Source organism: Rhinolophus hipposideros (assembly GCF_964194185.1).
Source record: "Rhinolophus hipposideros genome assembly, chromosome: 2".
Taxonomy (NCBI): Eukaryota; Metazoa; Chordata; class Mammalia; order Chiroptera; family Rhinolophidae; genus Rhinolophus; species Rhinolophus hipposideros.
This window is the reverse complement of record NC_138048.1, coordinates 49337678-49356994: the sequence shown is the minus strand read 5'-3', so window position 1 is coordinate 49356994 and position 19317 is coordinate 49337678. Positions and strand designations below refer to the sequence as shown.

General features: G+C 52.4%; 1 protein-coding gene across 2 annotated transcripts in view; it reads left to right on the top strand.

Moving 5' to 3' along the window:
• MYLK (myosin light chain kinase) overlaps positions 1-19317 on the top strand; it is a 238424-nt gene that overhangs the window by 158690 nt on the left and 60417 nt on the right. For both annotated transcript variants that reach the window (XM_081066712.1, XM_081066713.1), the window contains exons 15-18: positions 570-641; positions 1077-2236; positions 9228-9344; positions 18598-18684. In XM_081066712.1, the coding sequence (XP_080922838.1) occupies positions 570-641; positions 1077-2236; positions 9228-9344; positions 18598-18684 (1436 nt within the window). The remainder of the gene's footprint in view (positions 1-569; positions 642-1076; positions 2237-9227; positions 9345-18597; positions 18685-19317) is intronic.

The window sequence follows — 19317 nt, the reverse complement described above, 5'->3', positions numbered from 1 at the left end:
TCCGAGAGCATTAGCGGATGGGTAGGGATTTTCATTTCATGAGCAGGCAAAGCAGAAGTAGCAGATGGGGGGACCCTGTGAGGAGAGGGAAGTAACCAGCTCTATGTGAAGGGAGCAGGAAGTCAGACTAAAAGTCCCTGGGCCCGCGGACCTCGACCGCAGGGTCTAGACCAAGCAGCTTCAACAGCCTTCCGCAGGTTCAGTCTTTTATTGACTGAGTGATTGACTGATTGTATTGTTTCTGTAATATACTAGCAGAAAAGAATTCCTACTCTGGATGCCTATCTTAGCTGTTGCCCAACAGATTCCTCTTTTTTTTTTTCCTTTTTAAACAAGAGCTGAGAAAATGAAGGGTAAGCCAAGGGGGAGGGGAGGGCCCTGCCCTAAACCTAGGTCTGGGGTGAGCGTATTGGGGTCACAGCTAAGCCTGTGTCCCCCGTCTTCCCTGGAGCCAGCAACCAGCCTGTGGCCAAGTCTCTGCTCGTCCTTCCCTGGTCACAGCCCTCGGGCTGAGCAGGCCCTCAGCCCAGAGAGCCTGTCGCTCTGTACTGAGCCCTCGAATTCTTTAGGAACCGGGTTGGCGAATGCAGTTGCCAGGTGTCGCTGATGCTACAGAGCAGCCCTGCCCGAACTCCTCTGCGGTGAGTGCCCCCCAGGGGTTGCCTGGCCAGGCCCCATGCCACCACCCACCCACCTTCCTCCTGGCCCCTGCAGGCCCAGCCCAGCAGCCCCAGATTGTTTGTATCCTCCAGCTGAGGCTGCCTGAGCCAAGAGGGAGCGATTGGAAGGAGAATGAGGGAGGGAGAGCAGGGGAGGAGAGTGGGGGGAATATTTTTTTTTTTTTGCACACACCCTTATAAGGCTACTGAAGTCATTACCGATGTAACAAACCAACTAAGCAAGCAAGCGCCTCTCACCAATGTTCCCTTCTATAAACACAGCCTGGCCAGCCCCCACTGCCCCTTCCTCCTCCCCTCTACCCTCCCTCTCTCAGGGATTTGCTCTCCCCTGACGTTTCTTTCTTACCCAGCCCCTTTTCCTCCTGCTACTTTCCTTTTTTCCTTCACTGGTCGCAGGGGGAGGGAGCCTGCCAGCTGTGAGGGCCTCTGCAGCGGTGGTGCTGATGGTGGTAGTGGTGACTGCTATGGGACCCTGAGGCCTGGCTGGCCAGCGAGAGAACAGGCTTGGCAAGAGGAGGAAGACGGTGAGGGCGTGAGGGGAGTGCTGAAGAGGCGCGTGGAGACTCGGCAGCACACGGAGGAGGCCATCCGCCAGCAGGAGGTGGAGCAGCTGGACTTTCGTGAGCTCCTGGGGAAGAAGGTGAGTACCAAGACCGTGTCAGAAGAAGACCTGAAGGAAATCCCGGCTGAGCAGATGGATTTCCGCGCCAACCTGCAACGGCAAGTGAAGCCAAAGACTGTGTCCGAGGAGGAAAGGAAGGTACATAGCCCCCAGCAGGTCGACTTCCGCTCTGTCTTGGCCAAGAAGGGGACTCCCAAGACCCCGTTGCCTGAGAAGGTACCACCTCCAAAACCTGCCACCCCGGATTTTCGCTCAGTGCTGGGCAGCAAGAAAAAAGTACCAGCAGAGAATGGTAGCAACAGTGCTGAGGGCTTGAATGCCAAGGTAGCAGAAAGTCCCAAGGCCGTGGGCAATGCCCAGCCTTCAGGGTCTCTGAAGCCCGTGGGCAATGCCAAGCCTGCTGAGACCCCGAAACCCTTGGTCAATGCCAAGCCTGCTGAGACCCCAAAACCCTTGGATAACGCCAAACCTGCCGACACCCTGAAACCCATGGGCAATGCCAAACCTGCCGAGACCCCAAAACCCTTGGTCAATGCCAAGCCTGCTGAGACCCTGAAACCTATGGGCAATGCCCAGCCTGCCGAGACGCTGAAATCTATGGGCAATGCCAAGCCTGCTGAGACCCTGAAACCCTTAAGCAATGCCAAGCCAACTGAGATCCCAAAAACAGCAGGGAAAGAAGAACTCAAGAAGGAAGTTAAGAATGATGTGAACTCTAAGAGGGGGCATTCAGGGGACACAGATCAGGACAAAAGCTCAGAGAGCCTAGGGACAGCCCCAGCTTTCAAGGAGAAGCTACGTGATGTCCATGTGTCCGAGGGTGAGAAACTGCTACTCCAGTGCCAGGTGTCCTCTGACCCCCCAGCCACCATCACCTGGACGCTGAATGGAAAGACGCTCAAGACCACCAAGTTCATCATCCTCTCCCAAGAAGGTAATAAGGACGGGGGCTGGGAGGAAGGGGCCTTTGTATGAGGGTTACGGTCAGCTCATTCAGCCTTGCTTGGTCTGCTTGTAACGCAGAGCCTCCCTCACTGACAGGAGAGGTGCCACCACTCAGCCCTTGGGCACATGCTCCATTATGAGGAGTGAGAGTGGGAATCGAGTCCTGTGGCACATGCCCAGGTCTTGGCATCTGTCCGGAACCCTCTCACAGCACCCCCAGCGGTGGGCTCCTCAGAGCATATGGGGACCTGTGTTAATGCCACATGGCTCTGGCTTGGAGAAGGCTTTATTCACAGGCTTGGATATGGGGGTGCAGGGTCTGGAGCCCACTAGGGACTCTGAGCTAACAGCTGATTTTGCAACAGCATTCTGGGTTTGGTAATTGGGGGGCATAGGACTGTGATTTAGGGTCAGTAACAACTTCAGTCTTGATGACATTGTGGGTTTGAAGGGAACTCTGGGGGAGCCCAATACCCCAAACAGCCCCTACAGCACACACTCACTGGCGGATAGAGCTGCTTGCTTCCTAATTTGGATGAGACTTTTGTTTGCTGCTATTTCACATTCTTGGGTGATGGGGAGAAGAGGGGGGGCTCTACATCCTCCCATCTGGGGCCTTTCGGGGTCTGGAGTACTCTGGTGGGCCAGTTTATACCTAGAGAAGCGATGGGAGTAAGAGGGATACTCTCCCTGTACCCTCAATTTGATTTGAAATGTTTTTGTAAATCCCGAGCCTGGGTGGGAGCTCCAAGACCAGCAGACTTCCCACACCCCACTCTGGTGGCGAGCTCTAGAATAGAGTCCAGCCTGAGCTGGGGGTTGGTGCTGGTGGCTGTAGACAGGGCGGGGTACAAAGCTCTCCGGGGAAGTGGCATGTTACCTTCAGGGGTAGAAAGCAGCCACCGCAGAGGCCTGAGAGGGTGGCTCTTGTGAAATCCAGATCAGCTGAGATGTCAGAAACACTCTCCCCACTGGGCTGCTCTCCATCCTGTCTTCCGACTGTACCCCTTTCCAATCCCTCCCTCAGCCCTCATCCCGCTTGCATCCTTCCTCTTAAAAACCAGAATGAAGCACTTGAGGATAGTAACAGCCCCCTCTGCCCTCACCCCTCCCCTCCCTTCTTTATTCCCTCTGCATCTCAGATAGCAAATCTGGAACCACTGAGTGTTTTGACTGTAAATGCTGAAGGAGTAAAGGAGAAATTGGCCAGGAGAGAGAAAGATGTTATTTTCTGCTAATGTGTTCACCTTTTTCACACGGATATCCCCAGATTGGCACGGTCTTCCATAAGTCATCTCATCCAGCCCCCTTGCCTCCTCTAGTTCCACCTGCCCATAGCCCAGCCACAGGTGGGCCTGGGGATTACCACGGTGGGGTGAGATGTCCAGGGGATTAGATGCCACAGCCTTCCCTGTCACCCCCGTGGACCCTCCCAGTTGGGAAGTCTTTGGTAAAACTGATCCACAACCTTGACCGAGAGCATTTCCCAGGTTACCGTGTGGTGATCTCTGTGGGCAGGATGGAAGGTGGGACGTGTAGTCACACAGGTCTGCCTGGTGTGAGGTCCATGGCAGCTGAGGGCAAGGCCCAAAGCGGTGCCATTGCTCTTGGACCTGCATGGAACCTGCAGGCCCACCAACAGCCATTTATAAATGGTCCACTCCACGAAGCAGTGTACACAGACCTCGGCCCTGGTCTGCAGAACACACCTGAGCCATTAGACATCGGCTGCTCCTGCCCAGAGTACCTGGAGTCTGGTGGGTCTGGTGGTCACTGAGTGTTAAAGGGCATCGAGACCTTTAAGGCCTACTCCAGCATCACCTCCCCCAGAAACCATCTCAAAGGGACAGTTTCGGTCCAAAGTAGGGGAAGGAGAAATGACTTTTAGAAAGTCAGCACAAGGAGAGGAGAGAGGTACTGAGAGGGAGGTGGGCGGCACTAAATCCAACTTTAAAAAATATTCTAAACATTTGGAATTCTCCTTTGACAAATAAGCCTAGCTGGCATTTATTGAACACTGTGTGCCAGACACTGTCCTAGGTATCTTACACTTTTCCCTCATTGAATCCTCGCATCTGCTGTACTGCCCACGTAACAGAGAAGTTTAGTACCTTGCCCAAGGTTGCACAGCTAGTTAGTAACCGAGCTGGAAATTGAATGCGGACAGTTGAGTTCCGATGCCTAGACCGCTATGCTATGTTACCTCTAAGTTAATTCTTATGAGCACGGCAGCACACTGGTGTAGCTGAGATCAGTCAGCTTCCATGATCAGTCAGCTCACCAAGAATATTGTCTATCAAGGGAAAATGCTAATGGCTACTCTTCAACACTCAACAGTGGTCAAGGGGCTAGAAGAATGGTGCCACCCTCTGGGCTTGCCAAATTTCTGGTATTTTCACTGCAGTGGAGAAGCAGACCCTGAAACAGGCCCGTCTGTCTTGCTATGGTAGGGAGCGTGCCTTGTCTCAAAATACCAGCCCCACTTTCTGTCCACCATCCCTTCTTCAGAACTTCACCAAGTTTTCAAGATCCTAGGTTAAACACGGACCCAGGAGAAAGCCTATCAAAAGCTTTATCCGTGAGCCCTTCAGCAGGCCCCACTGCAGGGAGTAGGGCCCTCGGAGAGGTGTAAGCAGATCTGCTTTCAATAAAAAGCAAGGACACACACTCACGGTGATTAAACTATTCCAGTCAAGTGCCAATGATGAGCTGCTGGGAGCAGGAGGAGAGGGAGCTGAGTGCTGGGGCCGTAGGGAAAGCTGGTGGTGAAAGAGCTGGGCCTTGATGGGAACCTTGAAGACAGGCCAGGGCTCTCCGCCTGGAAGAGAGAGGGTATTGGCTGCGGGGCAGGGGCAGCACGGTCTGGGCCATAGAAGAAGGCATGGCCTTGCTCTACCCTGTATCATGCTAAGAAACTAATCCAAAGGCAGCAGGGAGCCATGTAGGAGTCTGGAATGAGGATCACTGTACACAAAGCTGGGGTTTAGAGGGTTTTATTGACTCCTTGCCCAAAGACAAGTAAGGAGCCCACTGAAAAGGTTGAGGAGAAAGGTGGTGAGGCCATGGACACCAACAGGAAATACCTAGTTCAAGAAGCCAGGATGGAATTAACAGAAGCTGTTGCCTGGCTGGGAAGGGTGGGGGAGAGGGGAAAAGAAGAGGAAGGCGTGAAGACCACGAAGCTTCAGTGTCTGGGTGACCAGGGTCTCAGTGAAGGATTCCATGGGAATGAGGGCGCTGTGGTTTGGGGGGGAAATGGAGGGCGGTGGCTGTTAGGCCTCCTGGCCCTTCACACCCCACAGCTCCACCTCCTCCACACCTCCACCTCCTGACATGGAACCCTTGCTCCACTGCACTGTGCCCTGTGCTGACTTCTTTTTTAAGATCAAGGTTCACTTCCTCCAGGATGCCTTCCCAGGCTATTGCCACCGGCCTTTGTCCGTGAGAGACTCTAGTGCTCTCCTCCCCCCACATCAACCTGTGTGTCTGCAAACCAACTGCTAGTGGGTGCTCTGGTTATAGGTTTCAAGGGGGCTTCTCTGAACCTGTGGCTTGCACAGGGCTTGAAGCCCATGAGTTCCCCGAAACAGGAGTATGTCCGCCCTACCTAGTGCCGGGGAGAGCAGAGGAGGCGTGATGGCAGCCCAGTTGGTTGGAGTGGCCACTAATTCTCAGAGGGACATGCGGAGGAGTCCTTCCTGTTCCTGTCTCCCCCAGAGCTGCAGAGTGCATGGCGTTCACTTCTAATGCCAGGCCTGCCCTCCAGCCCCACCAGGTGGCTACACCAGACCCTTTCTGGGCCTGCAGCAGTGCTCCCCAGGCCACAGCCCAGGGCTGGGAGGCCAGTGAGCCAAGCGGGCCCTGCGCTGCCCCCGAAAGGGGCTTTCATCGTTATACCTTGGTTCCTGTCCCCAGGCCAGGCTGCTCTCCAGGCAAACATTCCTCACAATCTAATAAGGAGCATTCATTTTTGTTGCTGTTGTTAACCGATGATTCATTTCGAGTCACTTTCAGTGTGGGATCTTGCAAAAGCTTTTTCAAAGCCCGTGTTAAGTTCATCCTACAAAGCACAAGGCTTTATGTAGCACCCACTACGTGTGAGGCACTCTTCTAGCTGCTTTCGTCGTAGGCACAATCCACTCAAAGAATTCTGAGTTAGGAGATTTTTTTCATTTTAGAAATTATAGGCATACCTTGGACATATTATGGGTTCTCTTCCAAACCACTGCAATAAAGCGAGTATCGCAGTAAAGCAAGTTGTAATCTTTTTGCCAGGGAAGGGTCTTGCCTTCAGTTTGTAAACAAACAACATCTGTGGAGAGTACGTAATTAAGCAAAACACAATGAAATGAGGTATGCCTGTATATTCTTTTTGTCGAGGTAGGTTATAGCTGATGAAATGTTTATGACTTTCTTTTGCATAGATCTTACCAGATCACCTGCCACAGAAATGTGCCTTTGTCATTCTCAGAATGTCAAATATTTTTTTACTGTGGCTGCATTCCAGGCTCAGGGAAAACATTCATAATAGATAAGGTCACTGCCCTCTGGGAGCTAGTGTGGGAGACGGGTATAGGTTTCAGCAGTGGCCTTGAGAGACATGTTTTGGTTAAGATGAACTCAGGGCTTAGAAGGGTCCATCTATGGCTGGGGGGCTTAGGAGTGATATGGAAGGTACCATCCCTGAGGAGGTGACCTGGAGCTGAGTCTTACTATCCAGACAGGTCAGGGGAACCAGGTCAGGCAGCTTCAGGACACAGCCCCACGGACCTAGCGGAGCTATTCATTAGACCCCTGGTTCTGTGGTGACCACTCCCATCCCCCTCACCTCCCTCTCAAAATTCCCCACCAGGCTGAGGCTTCTCAAAAAAAACGCTGGGAAACGTTTTTTCTCCGGGAGGTCAGGAATAAGCTGTCCCACAGGAAATACCAGAGTCTTCAATCTGGGCTAGCTGAGGCTCCAAGCCTGCCTGGGGGCCCTCCCCCGGCCCACGCACATGGCCAGGGGTCCAGGCTTTGAGCGGCTTGGAAAAGCTGCCTGGTCTGCTGCTATCCCTGGTGAGGGGGCGAGGGCTGTGGTCCAAATGCTCCACTGGTCCTGTGTTCTCGCACTGTCTTTGCAGTTTGTGCCATTTTGGTTTGAGGCTGAAAGCAGTTGGGGAACTGGAGCTGGAAGGCAATCAAGGATTCGAATGGGATGTCCATGGGGAAACTTCGTTTCACACTGAAGGGAAATTGCAAGATGGGGTCTGTTTCCTCTAAACCTCGATCGAGATTTGGGGCCACAGGTCCCCTCAGCCTCCTCTGCCCTCCCAGATGAATGGAAATTCCTCCCTCTGGAAGAGAGTTGCCCACATTCCTCCATTCCTGCACCTCACGATTTGCACTCTCATGATAAGCTTCCTAAAAATCCAACCTAAATCTTTTCTGTTGCAGTTTCTGCAAATTCTGTCTCCTATAATGAAAGAGATTCCAACCCATTTGCCTCCCTTGTGGGAGAACGCAGGGAGGCCTTTCCTGAGAGGCAAGGTCTATGTGGGGGGGTTGGGGGCTGTGGACCAGCCATCCTGTCTCAGGTGGTCGTTAGGACTAAGGTTTCCCTGTTTAAGACAAGCCCAGGTGTCGAGGAGTAAAAGGAACCATGACACCTCTGCTTTCTCTTTCAGCCTCTGTGAGGTTCTTTGGGCAGAACCGACATCATCCTTCCTCTCTCTGAATATCCTTGTGTTTGTTGCTCAAATCTGTGCATCTCTCTAATTGGGGTGAGGGTTCTTTTTGAGATCAAAGGCCTCCCTTAGACCATGCCACCCCACAGGTACACCTGGGACGCACACAGCTCTGCCCACCCAGGGCCCAGGGGTTGTCGCAGGAAGCGGCGGGGGGAAGGGAGGTGGCCGAAGCCAGCAGCTCCAGGCAGCAGGATGCAGGCGGCTCTGGCTCTGTCCATGTGTGTCGACTGCTGCCCTGACCACAGGGGCAGCTTTGGGCAGGACGTCATTCTGTTGGCTTGTTTGTGTATCTGAAGGCAGGAACTAGGGTGCTGATTGCTGCCTTCCTACCTAGCCCAGCAGGCCCAGTTCTCGAGGGAAACCCCCAGGGTTATCCCCCAGAGAAGGAGCCAGCCATGGGATGAGAGACCCAGGATGGGCAAGGACCAGACCCCAGATTCCTGTGTATGCCCAACCTGACTCCTCCCGACCAGACCAGAAGAGGTGTGCTGGGGCGGGGATAAGACCCAGTTAGAGTCTATGGGGAAAGAAGGCCATCTCCACCCCTCTCTGAGTGACCACAAGACCCAACACTGAAGGGAGGCAGCCCCGAAGTGCCCCTCTGCCAGCCCAGTGCCCAGCTTTGGCCATGATTCTCAGCTCCGATACCGTTCCCGAAAAGCCAGCTCCGGAGTCGCAGGCTGCAGTCACCTTCTTCGCCCAACAGCTCTCACAGCCCAGTGCCCTACTGGACAGGGAATCCTGCCCTCCCCCACCCACCTCTTTGTTCAAAACTCCCTTTTCCAAGGTACTTTCCCAGCATCAGGGCTGTAAGCTGGGCAGCGCCCCCTCACCTGCCATGTTCCTAACACAGGTCTGTAAACCTGTGCTTATCTACTGCTTATCTCTCTCGGTGATGTCCCAGTGTGCTTGGCCCGTGTCCATCTGCTGCTTCTGTTGCATTAGCTGGCAGACACTATTTCTCTCCCTTGTTCTGTACTTTTTATTTTATATCCTCATAAAAGAACTCTCTGGAAGGGGGGTTAGGGGTCCCAAGAGGGAGTATATTTAGGGATCAGTTATTTTGGATGAGGGTTATCAGCAAAAGTGCCCTGGCTTCAGTGGTGAGAGGGGTTGGTTCCCACAAGGCCTCTGACTTCAGGGCTCCCAGACGCCTCCCACGTGACTAACACTCACCTGCTGTGCTTCAGGTTCCAGGGCAGGAATGAGACCCTTCCCTGGTCCACTCAACTGTTTCCTCTTCCTCCCCAGGCTCACTGTGCTCCGTCTCCATCGAGAAGGCCCTGCCAGAGGACAGAGGCTTATACAAGTGTGTAGCCAAGAACAGCGCTGGCCAGGCTGAGTGCTCCTGCCAGGTCACTGTGGACGGTAGGTTGTGCCCACCCGTCGCCGCCACACACAGAGTGCCACTTCTCAGATACCCTCCCTAGCCCACTGTACTGAACAGAACTGCACCCAAGGCTGCCATCCCTCCCTGAGGCATTCCTTTCACAGGTGTCAAGCCATCTTTTACCCAAAAAGTGACAGGAAGGAAAGTGGGAGCCTTACTGGATGGCCCTCTGTGGCCTCAGCCCCGCCCCTGCTGGGGGGGTGAGGGGGGAAGAGTTGCTCACCTTGCTGTCTCTCCTCCCCAGTCCTGGCCCCAACCCGAAGAGCCTTGCTGAACAGGGAAGCTGGGCACAGGGCAGGAGGAGAAAAGACACACCCACAGGAAAATGACTGCGTAGTATTTTACAAGCCGCAACAAAGAAGGGTCAGTGCTGGCAGGACTGGCCTGTGAGGAGGAGGGAGCAGTGGGGTCCATGTGGGGAAACTTCGTCCGGGAGGTGAGTAGGGGCTGTGTCTTCCTATAGAGGGGACAGGGCTGCCTCTGCAAAAAGGGAAAAGGAAGAATAGTACAGCAGAGAGAGAGGGAGAGATGTTTAGGGACAGAGAGGTCTGCCAAGTCTGAGTGAGGTTTCCGTGTGAAGAAGGGGCAAGATGAAGCCGTGAGGAGTGCCATCTGTCCTGAAGGAAGGCCCATAGTGCATTTGTAACTCTTCTTGCTCCCCTCTATGTGCCGTTCAGAATTAGAGACTTGGAGGTGGAACAAAGAGGGAAAGCGTGCTACATGAGAGTTCCCTGGCCCACTTAGGGCCAGGCCACGACCAGAATCCCATCTTGGAATTCAGTTCAGTGCTCTTTCTTTATATTTTTGTTATTCGCTGCGAACTGTCAAAAAAGGTAGTTCAGGGAAAAACGATTTCTGGCCCTTGAAATTCCTAGTTAGTAACCATTAGGGACACTAATTAACTAGTGGCCAGAAGGCATCTTGAAGACCAGCTTGGTGGTCCTGACTGCTGAATCTGGTCACTTGCATTCTAAAACCCTAACCTATTTCATTGCCATTCCATGAGATGTAGAACCTTTGTCCCCATTCTGAATTTTATCATCTGGTTTCCTGATCCCAAAAGCTGAGGTCTGTGGTACGTAATGAGTGGGAGAGAAGGAAAAAAAGTCTTACAAAGAAAAATCTTCTTAAAAAATATACACACAGCAACACAAATTAAGTTCTCAACAACCAGCAGGAAAGCTGGAATTGTCGAATGGTGTGTGTCTTCCTGGAGAAAGTGAATGTATTTGCCACAGGGGCTTTGAGTCTATGGGAGAAGATTTGATGGGTTGAAATGAGTGGTCAGTTCAGGGAGGGGCTTGAGACACGTTCTTTGAGGCTCTGGGTGGGGGCTCCTGTGTGTGACCTGGGCTGTCTCCCACCCAGGTAGATTCTGCTGCTTTCCATGCAGGTGCTGCAGTTGAAGAAAAGAAACAATAGTGTTTCTGGGAACTTGACCCCAGAACCCTAATTCTGACAGCCCTACCGCTCATGTGGGACCCATGCAGGTTCCAAAGAACCTATAAGGACGGTCATCCTGCTGATGAGAATATCTGCGGTTGGAATCCTTAGCCCCTTTGAGTCCTGTTTACACTGCTAGCTGAAGGCAAGACAGCAGTTCATTCTCCTTATCTGCAAACTGTCAGCACCTTTTTGAGAAACAGCACGTGGTTTGTTTTTAAAACCAAACTGTGTTTTCAAAATAAAATTTCCTTTTCCCCTACAGAATACGCACTTGGGGATTTTTTTTTTTTTTTTTTTTTTAAGTTTCAGGGAATCCATTCTGCAACTTACGGGGGTTTTCTTTGTTTTGTTTTATTTTTTGCCGTAAATCAGTCTCCTTCTAGTTCATTCTCTTACTCTTTCCACTAATTTTGATGACCTTCGTTATTTATCTCTAGTTCCTACAAAGAGGCCTCCTCAGGGTTTGGCCTCAGGCTGTAGAGTGGGAGCGGGGTCTTAGGAGAAGAGCTAGAAAAGGGGTTAGAGGGAGACCAGCCGGCACAACAGGACTGACGCTCAGGTGGGTTTGATTTTGTTTTGTTTTGTTTTCAAAGAGAATCAGGGCAGCCCCCTGGACACCCACTCTTTTTCCCGTGGCTATACTCAGAGCTGTGTCAGTGTCCTGCATGCAGGTGGGCTTCTTGCCACTTTCAGCTTCATTTTTCCATCAAGAGCCACCTCTGGGCACATAGTAAAGGACTGCAGTCTCCTTAGGGGCACCCCTGCCACCTTTCAGCACTTTTCTCCTCCTGTGCTCTACGAAGCTGAATCGGTTTCCTCTCCTTGGTTGTCTCCTGGTCTTCTCAGCCCTCTCCGCCCCCTAAGGCCGTAGCACCTGACTCAGAGATCCCCTTGGGTCCATTTACTCTTTGAAATTATAGATAAAATGCTGTGTGTGGATTAGCGCATTTTTCTGAAGAGAGGATCCATAGTTTTAAATCAGAGTCTCAAAATGAATCATGAATTAAAATACATTGAAGAACTACTTGCTATGTGAGGTAGCCATGACTGAATTTTCAAGCCCCGTCACTGTGGGATCTTCCAGTCTCTCTCCATCTGCAGCTACCTGCCTGATCACTGGATAGGACCAGTCCCGCCTTCTTCCCCAGGGCCAGTAAGGTCCCTCTCCACTAGGGGAGGGGAACATAGCTGTTGTTGGTGTCAGTCTTCCCGCTGCCACTCAGCAGGGCCCTGCCCCCTGGCGTCACTCACACAGCCTGGCCAAGCATCATTAAGACTATCTGTGGCCAATATAATGATATATTTCAAGACCTCACAAAAATGACTTTGGTTCATTGGCTGTTCTGTATTAACTACACTACCGTTGCGCTCTTACAGTAAAGACAAAGGGAGGTAGCCCTTATGGTGCCGCACAGATGACTGTTTTAATCATGATGTTTGAGTGTCTTCCCTAAGAAAATGGGTGCACTTGTGCACTTTCTTGATTATAGTCGTACTGCCCCTCCTTCCAAATGTGGCTGAAGGCAAGTGTCAGCTTGTACCATAGAAGGGAATTAAAGCCTAGCGTGGGTAAGGACATGCCAGAAAACTCACCCAGAAGAGAAAAGGCTGACCTTCAAGGCTTGCCATGGCCAGAGACTCGTGCATTTTAGTTTATGCATTCATTGGGCAGAGTGTCTTTCTCACTGAGAAAAGCAAAGCTGAGCAGGGTCAGCAGCCTTCCCAGGTCACACAGTGCTCAGGAGATGCAATGTGTCTGGGTGTGTCTGACACCACACCCTTGGAGCCACCTTGCACAGGGAGTTACAACACGACCTACTCGGGCAGGGCTTGAAGCTAGATGTTTCTGGTTCCAAAGTCTGCACCTTTCCATGACCTGTTGTGGCCTCCTTTCTAGTGAATAACACGGCAGTGTCCACTGTCCAAGAGGTACAGGTCTCCCTTAGTAACAGCCCTTCCTGCTGGGAAGTCCTTCTGCACATCTGGCCGGAGTGACCCATTCCCTCTTATTCCGACCAGGTGAGAGGAAACAAAACCCTTTGTAGGCCAAAATCCCAAGACAGGACTCAGAAGACACCTCAGTGCCCTTACGGGCATGTCGAGGCCTTCCAAGTGGGGTCACTCTTGTCTAGCCACCTGGCTGAGGACATCTGGCCTCAGCTGCCAGTGAGATCAAGGGCTTCGCGACCATGGAGGGGTGTGCCTGTGTGTGCTAGGAGGTGATGTTCCAGGGGGCAACCAGCCATCATTCATTTAACAAATACGTGAGTGCCCATTCTGTGCTAGGCTCCCCTCCAGGAGCAGAAGTTACAAGCAGCGGACAAAACAGAAGTTTCTGCCCTCAGGGACTGTACATTCTAGTGAGGAGGAGATAATAACATGGGTGAACACATATGTCACAAAATCTCAGGCACTATCACATGTTTGAAAAAAACGAAGTGGGGCAATGGGGGAGGAAAGGCCATTGTTGGAGAGGGTGGTTGTGGGGCTTCTCTGAGGAAATGACATTTGAACAGGGATCTGAAGGAGATGAGGGAAGGAGTCCCAGAAGTCAGAAGGAAGAGGTAACAGCGAGAGCAAGCGCTGAACTGAGACAATGCCTGAGGCATCCCCGGAAGTAGGGAGTCGGGGTGGCAGAGCCTGGACCAGGGGCACAGAGGTGGGAAATGAGATTGAGGGAGACCAACCACCAGAGCTGCCAGGCCAAATAGGCTGTGACAAGGAAACTGGATTTTGTTCTTAAGCATGATGGGACAACACTGGACATTGTAAAGGATCATGCTGGTGGCCATGTGATGACCAGACCCAGAAGGGGTAAGAGGGCGAGCAGGGAGACCTGCTGGGAGGTTGCTGCAGTAGCCCAGGCAGGAGGTGATGGCAGCTTGGGCTCCATGGAAGAAGTGGGAGGTGGTCAGATTCATAATCTATTTTGGTGGTAGGGCTGATAAGATTTGCTGATGAATTGAAAATGGAGAGAAAGGGAAGTCAAAGGTGACTCTTCATTTTCCTGGGGAGTGCAGATCAATGGTGGAACCCTCTACTGAGATCAGAATGTGTGGGGTAGGGGAACAAGCAAGAGTTCCTTGCAATGTGAGCTGAAGGCGCCCATTAGACGTCTAAGTGTGCGTGTCCCATAGGCCGGCATTTAGATGAATCTGGGTTGAGGAGGGAGGCCAAAGTTGGAAGTAGGATATGGGGAACCAGGCACATATGAGGCCATTTCATGCTCTGGGATTGAATGGGGTCCCTAAGGAGTAGCTGCAGATGGAGGAGGGAAGGAGGCAGAGTCCAACATTGAGAAGGAAGCAGGACAGGTCTGCGGAGCAGAGTGAGAAGGAATGCTCCCAGTGAGACAGGAAGAAATCCAGGAGAGAGGGGTGTCCCACAGGCCAAGTGGTCATCATTTCTATAAGAAAGGAATGATGGAGGTCAATGTGTCAATTGCTGCTGCCAAGTAGAGTAAGATAAGTCCGAGCGTTGTCATTGGATTCAGCAATGCGGAGGCCACAGGTAACCATGACGAGGGCGGGCGTGAGGGGAGTGATAGTCAAAAAGCCTGATTTGAGGCATACAGAGACCGAGCCATTTGCTGAAGGCCACGCAGGTGATACCAAGCTGGTGGGAATTGAAACCCAAGCCTTGGCTCCTAACCACTGGGTTCCAGCTGCCACTCTTGCTGAACTGATTTCAGCCCGCCTTCTTTTGTTGGTCTCCACCCGCCATGTTCAGAAGTCTGCTCACACTTATATATTGGTTCTTCACATTATCACAGGCAGCCAACGTGTATTAGGTTGAACTAAACAAAATTGCTGTTTTAGTAGGTCAAAAGCACTTGAATATTGGCAAGTGGTATGGTTCAACCTGAAACAAGCATATAAAGCACTTAACATTGTCCTGGGCACGGACTAGGTATCCAGTAAATGCCAACTATGACTTTATGCCCCATTCACTCCTCTGTTGCGGTGTTATTATTCCTACTTTCCCGAGGAAAAATGGCAGGCTCAGAAAAAGGCAGAAACTCGCCCAAGGACTTACGGGCACCAAGCAGCACAGACAGAAAAGAGCTGTTTCCTAACTAGACTCTCTCTCCTGATTATGCCAGCATGCAGCTTGCTCTGGGGCAGAGAGGGAGGCCAGCCCCTCTATCCTGCCCCCTTATGGGGCTTCTGGGAGCTTGGACCCCCCCTCAAAAGTCTGTTTACACCTCATTTCCCCTAGTAGGGTCAGAGCTCAGGGAACCCACCTGCTGGGGGAGACAGAAGAGAAAAACTTCCCTGGAAGGCTGAGTCCAGAGCTAGCCTAGGAGTGGAAGGGGTGAGGCATTGTCCATATAAGGACACATTTTCCTTTCTATGTGGAGGCCCCCCACATCCCCCACTGCCATCTTCCTCCCCCATGCTTCTTTGGGGCACAACCAGACCAGCAAAGGACTCCAGCCCTGAGGCCCAGATCTAGAAATGGAGTTCAGTTTCATCACCAACTGATTAAAATAGACAGAAAACACAAGCTGCTCTTAAACTTTTATTACTATTATTTTTATCCCCTGGGCAGCTGTGTGAGTGCAGAGCTGGTTCTGATTAAGCACATGGTCATTCAAGCCACTCCTTGCTGTGGTTTTCACAGAGCTCTAGTGGCTCGTGGTGCATGCACAGCCCCCATGGCGGGGGCTGCAGAGGGAAGAGAGGGTTCCAAGTCGGGGGGGGTGCCTGGTGAAAGGGAAATTGAGCCCCTTTCCTCAGGGCCATATGGAAAGATAAGGTGCACAAAACTTCTAAAACCAAAGCTCCAAGCACATGGCAGGGAAGTGCATGCACACGTCACTGTAAAGCCAGCACCCAAGAGCCAAGGACAGGCGCAGAGGCAGGAAACGTGCGGTGGGGCTAGTCAGGGAGGGCTTTCTGAAGGCAGAGAATTCTAAAGCAGATTCGGAAGGAGGCGAGGAAATGTGGTGAACAGCAGGAATGAATTAATAGTAAATGATCATTTTTCTGCTCACCAGTGTACTGTTGCATGCATTCTTCCCCTTGGGCCTCATAACAGAGAGAATGAGTGGCATTCCCTTTGTATAGATGAAGAAATAGAGACCCAGGGCACTTGAAATAATTTGCCCATCAGCCCAAGATTGCTGGTGACAAAACCCAAACTAGAACCCTGCTTTCTTGGTCCTACTCTAGGGATGTTTAGACGCAAAGCCCAACACAATCCCATAAGGAGGAATCTCAGGCCCTGTCTCCTTTCTTTCAGGAAACCAAGAACACTGGGTGTCTTATTCTTTGCTTGCTTATGCCTTAGCTTACCCATCAGTTTAAAAAAAACACTTGATTCTTCTTTATTTCCCTCCTCTGATGTCCCAGAATTCATCAAGAGAAAGACAACAAAGAAAATACTAAAGCCAAGGAACACAGAAATGTCTGTATGTGCTCTGCCCTGTCCTTCTCTTCCTTAGAAAGGGGGGAAACAAACAAATTTCTGGGTGCACCTTTCTTTAAATTGTCATTGGTGCATGTCAGAGTGCTGATCTTGAAAGAAGGGACATTGGGAGGGCACCAGAGGGAACTGTAAACTTACCCTACGCCCCTGGTGATGGCACCCTGTTCCCCAAAATCAAGGGAAGCACTGACAGGTTTTTCTGTCTCTTGGCATAGTCCCTGAGACCCTCCCGGTGCCCCAACCCCACTTTTGTACACACACCACCACCACCAGCACCCCCACCCACGTACCTACCCCTCCACCCCTGAAGAGAGAGACTCGGAGTTTCCAACCTGGCAACGTATTAGAATCATCTGTGGACCTTCTGGATAATACTGACATCCTAGCCCTGACCCAAGCCAATTAAACCAGGATCTGGGGAGTGTGATACTTATGATAGTATGGTTCCAGTGTGGTTGAGAACCACAAAGGTTGACAAAAGTTGTACTGTACTGAGGACTTTTCTGTAGCTGAGAATGACCACATGCCTGGGGGAAACCCAATGTGAGAAAATGAAATCGTCCTCTTCCCATGGCACTTCCTCTTCCTCCATCCGTGTGTACATGGAACCTGGTGTGTGGGCCGCCCCCTGAGGAGACAGGATGCAGGCAGTGTCAGTTACAGATGGCGGGGACCCCTGACTTTCCATCTGGGCTTCCTTTGCTCTTACAGAAGAAGGTGGCAGAAGGATAACACGCAGTGGGGAATGGAGGTAGGGAAGGGGTCCTGGTTATCAGGTGCTGCTTAAAAGGATTTCTTCCAGCTTTGTTCCCTCAGCCCCATGCCCTGTCATTTACTGCTAGAAGTTCTACTTGAGGCCTACACTTAATCATTCCTGTTGTTACACATATACAGCTCTGGGCAGACTCCCTGGAGACATGTGTGCTGTGAGCCTGGACAATACCTGCCCCGGACCTCTACCCCTGGACTACGCAGCTAATAGGGAGTGGGCAGGCATTAGCTTGGGAAGGAAGCCTGACTGGGATGGAGGGATTTATATGGGCAGATCACACTCTGGAGCAGGAAAGAGACCCAAATGCCATCTAGAAGGAGCAATACGTCCAGATGGGAGCACCAAGCATCCAAGTGCCAGGGAAGTGTATGTCCCTAGCCCCTAGTTCTATGCTCCCATGCCCAGTCCCCAAACACCCTAGGAGATAGCATGTGTTAGCAGCCAGGACTGCCCCATCCAAGAGGAGGGGACAGTAAGATGGCCCTTCCGCCCCAGCCAAGCCACAGGAATGTGGCTGAAGCCTCAGCTGGAAAGTCCCACCCCCTCCTTCCTCCGCCTGAGCTTCCTCTCTTCAGGAGCAGGAAAAGGATGGGCAGGAAGGGGCTCAAAGGGGGAGGCTCCCTCCCATCGCGGTCCCTGAAGAGAGTCCCTTGTGGGGCAAATGCTGGAGCACAGTGATAACCGTTCAGCCAGCTGCTTCGCACCCCTGCTTATCTGAGTCCCTGGTGGTTTCCCCTCATCTTCCTACAGTCCGGTCTCCTGGGAGCCCAGCCCAGCCCCTGCTGCCCTGACAAGGGAGGGTTTCCTGGCATTCTCCACAGTGTGCATGCCCGTGGAGGACAGGCCTGAGGAGTTGTACACTCATCCATGTCAGCTCTGCCCACAGGCTGCTGCCAAAGCGTTTCACTGGGTCTGCTTTGGGGAGATGTGCAGAAGCACCCACAGTCCAGAGTGGGTGAGGCTTTGCCAGCCCCCTGCTCAGAGGCCTCCGCCTGGTTTGCAGGTCTGACTGTCAGTGCCCACCTGTAGAAGGAAGTTCGAGAAATCAGAGGATACAGACCCCTCTGGACCATGAGTCCAAGGGCAGGGCCTTGTCCCCTCTTTCCTCTGTACGAGAGACCTCTTCATGCAGAGCAGGCGTCTGGAAATGCAGAATGTTTAGCCCGAGAGAGTCAAGACCCCAGGAAGGGAAGGATGGGGGGAGATGAGCAGAGGGGCACCCCCTTCCCCCTGCCCTGCGTGATGTGATTTCTGGCAGCACGTTCCTGCTGCAGAGGGGAGAACACTAATGAGTTCCCAGGACAACGGCCTGTCCATCCATCTTGCCAGGCGACTGTGCTCTCCGCCTGATTTATAAGGCCCAGACGAGCGCAGCTCCTTCTTTGGTACTCTTGTGGAGAAAGGTCTGGGCTGCAGGCACTGGCTGCTCAGCAAGCACAGAGGGCCCTCAGAGGGGGCTGGAGAAGGGGTGGCTGGAAGGGGCTATCCTTTTAGTTGAGGTGGGATTTTTATTGAGATGCCTCCTCTGCGCATTTCCTTGGGCAGCTGCCAACTAATGTTTGTTGTCACCTGTTTTGCTCCAGATGCTCCCGGCAGCGAGAATGCCAAGGCCCCAGAGATGAAAGCCCGGAGGCCCAAGAGCTCTCTCCCTCCGATGCTCGGAACAGAGAGTAAGTACTTGTTCAGCTTGTCTCGGCAACCCCAGGACTGGGGGTCCGCAGAGGCCTCTGCTTCCTTGCCCGCGCTCCTAGAAGTCTGGCCCCTTCCCTCACCTGAGTGCCCAGTGAACTACTGGAGACCGAGCCCGCGGCCTTTTCTCAGCCGCTCCCAACTCTCCCCCACCTCCCCACAGCCAGAGTGGTGGTACCCATACATGTCCACCCTCGCCTCACTCGGGCCCCTTGTGCTTCTCATGAGGCCCCTGTGAGAGCGTCTCCTAATCTCTCCCAGGAGAGTCTTCCCTGCCAGGTAGACCTTTGGAAACTGGGCTCTGATCTTGTCATCCTGGTTGGAGTGCCCAGCGGCCCCCCAGAGTCTTATCGGTCCCATAGACATGAACTCTCCTACCTCCACACATATGCACACACATTCTGACATTGACCTCAGCCTTCTTTCCAAGTGCTGCCCCCCAACTCCTTTACCCCTGAACCCCTCATGTGCACTGGACATCTCTGTGTTCCCTCCTTCATGCCTTTGCTCTGGCACCTCTCCTCATGGGACGCCTCTCTCATGCGACAAGCTCCCACAGAAAAGCCACCTCATCCCCCAGTTTGTCCTTGCTCCAGCTGAAAGTAACTCTTCCG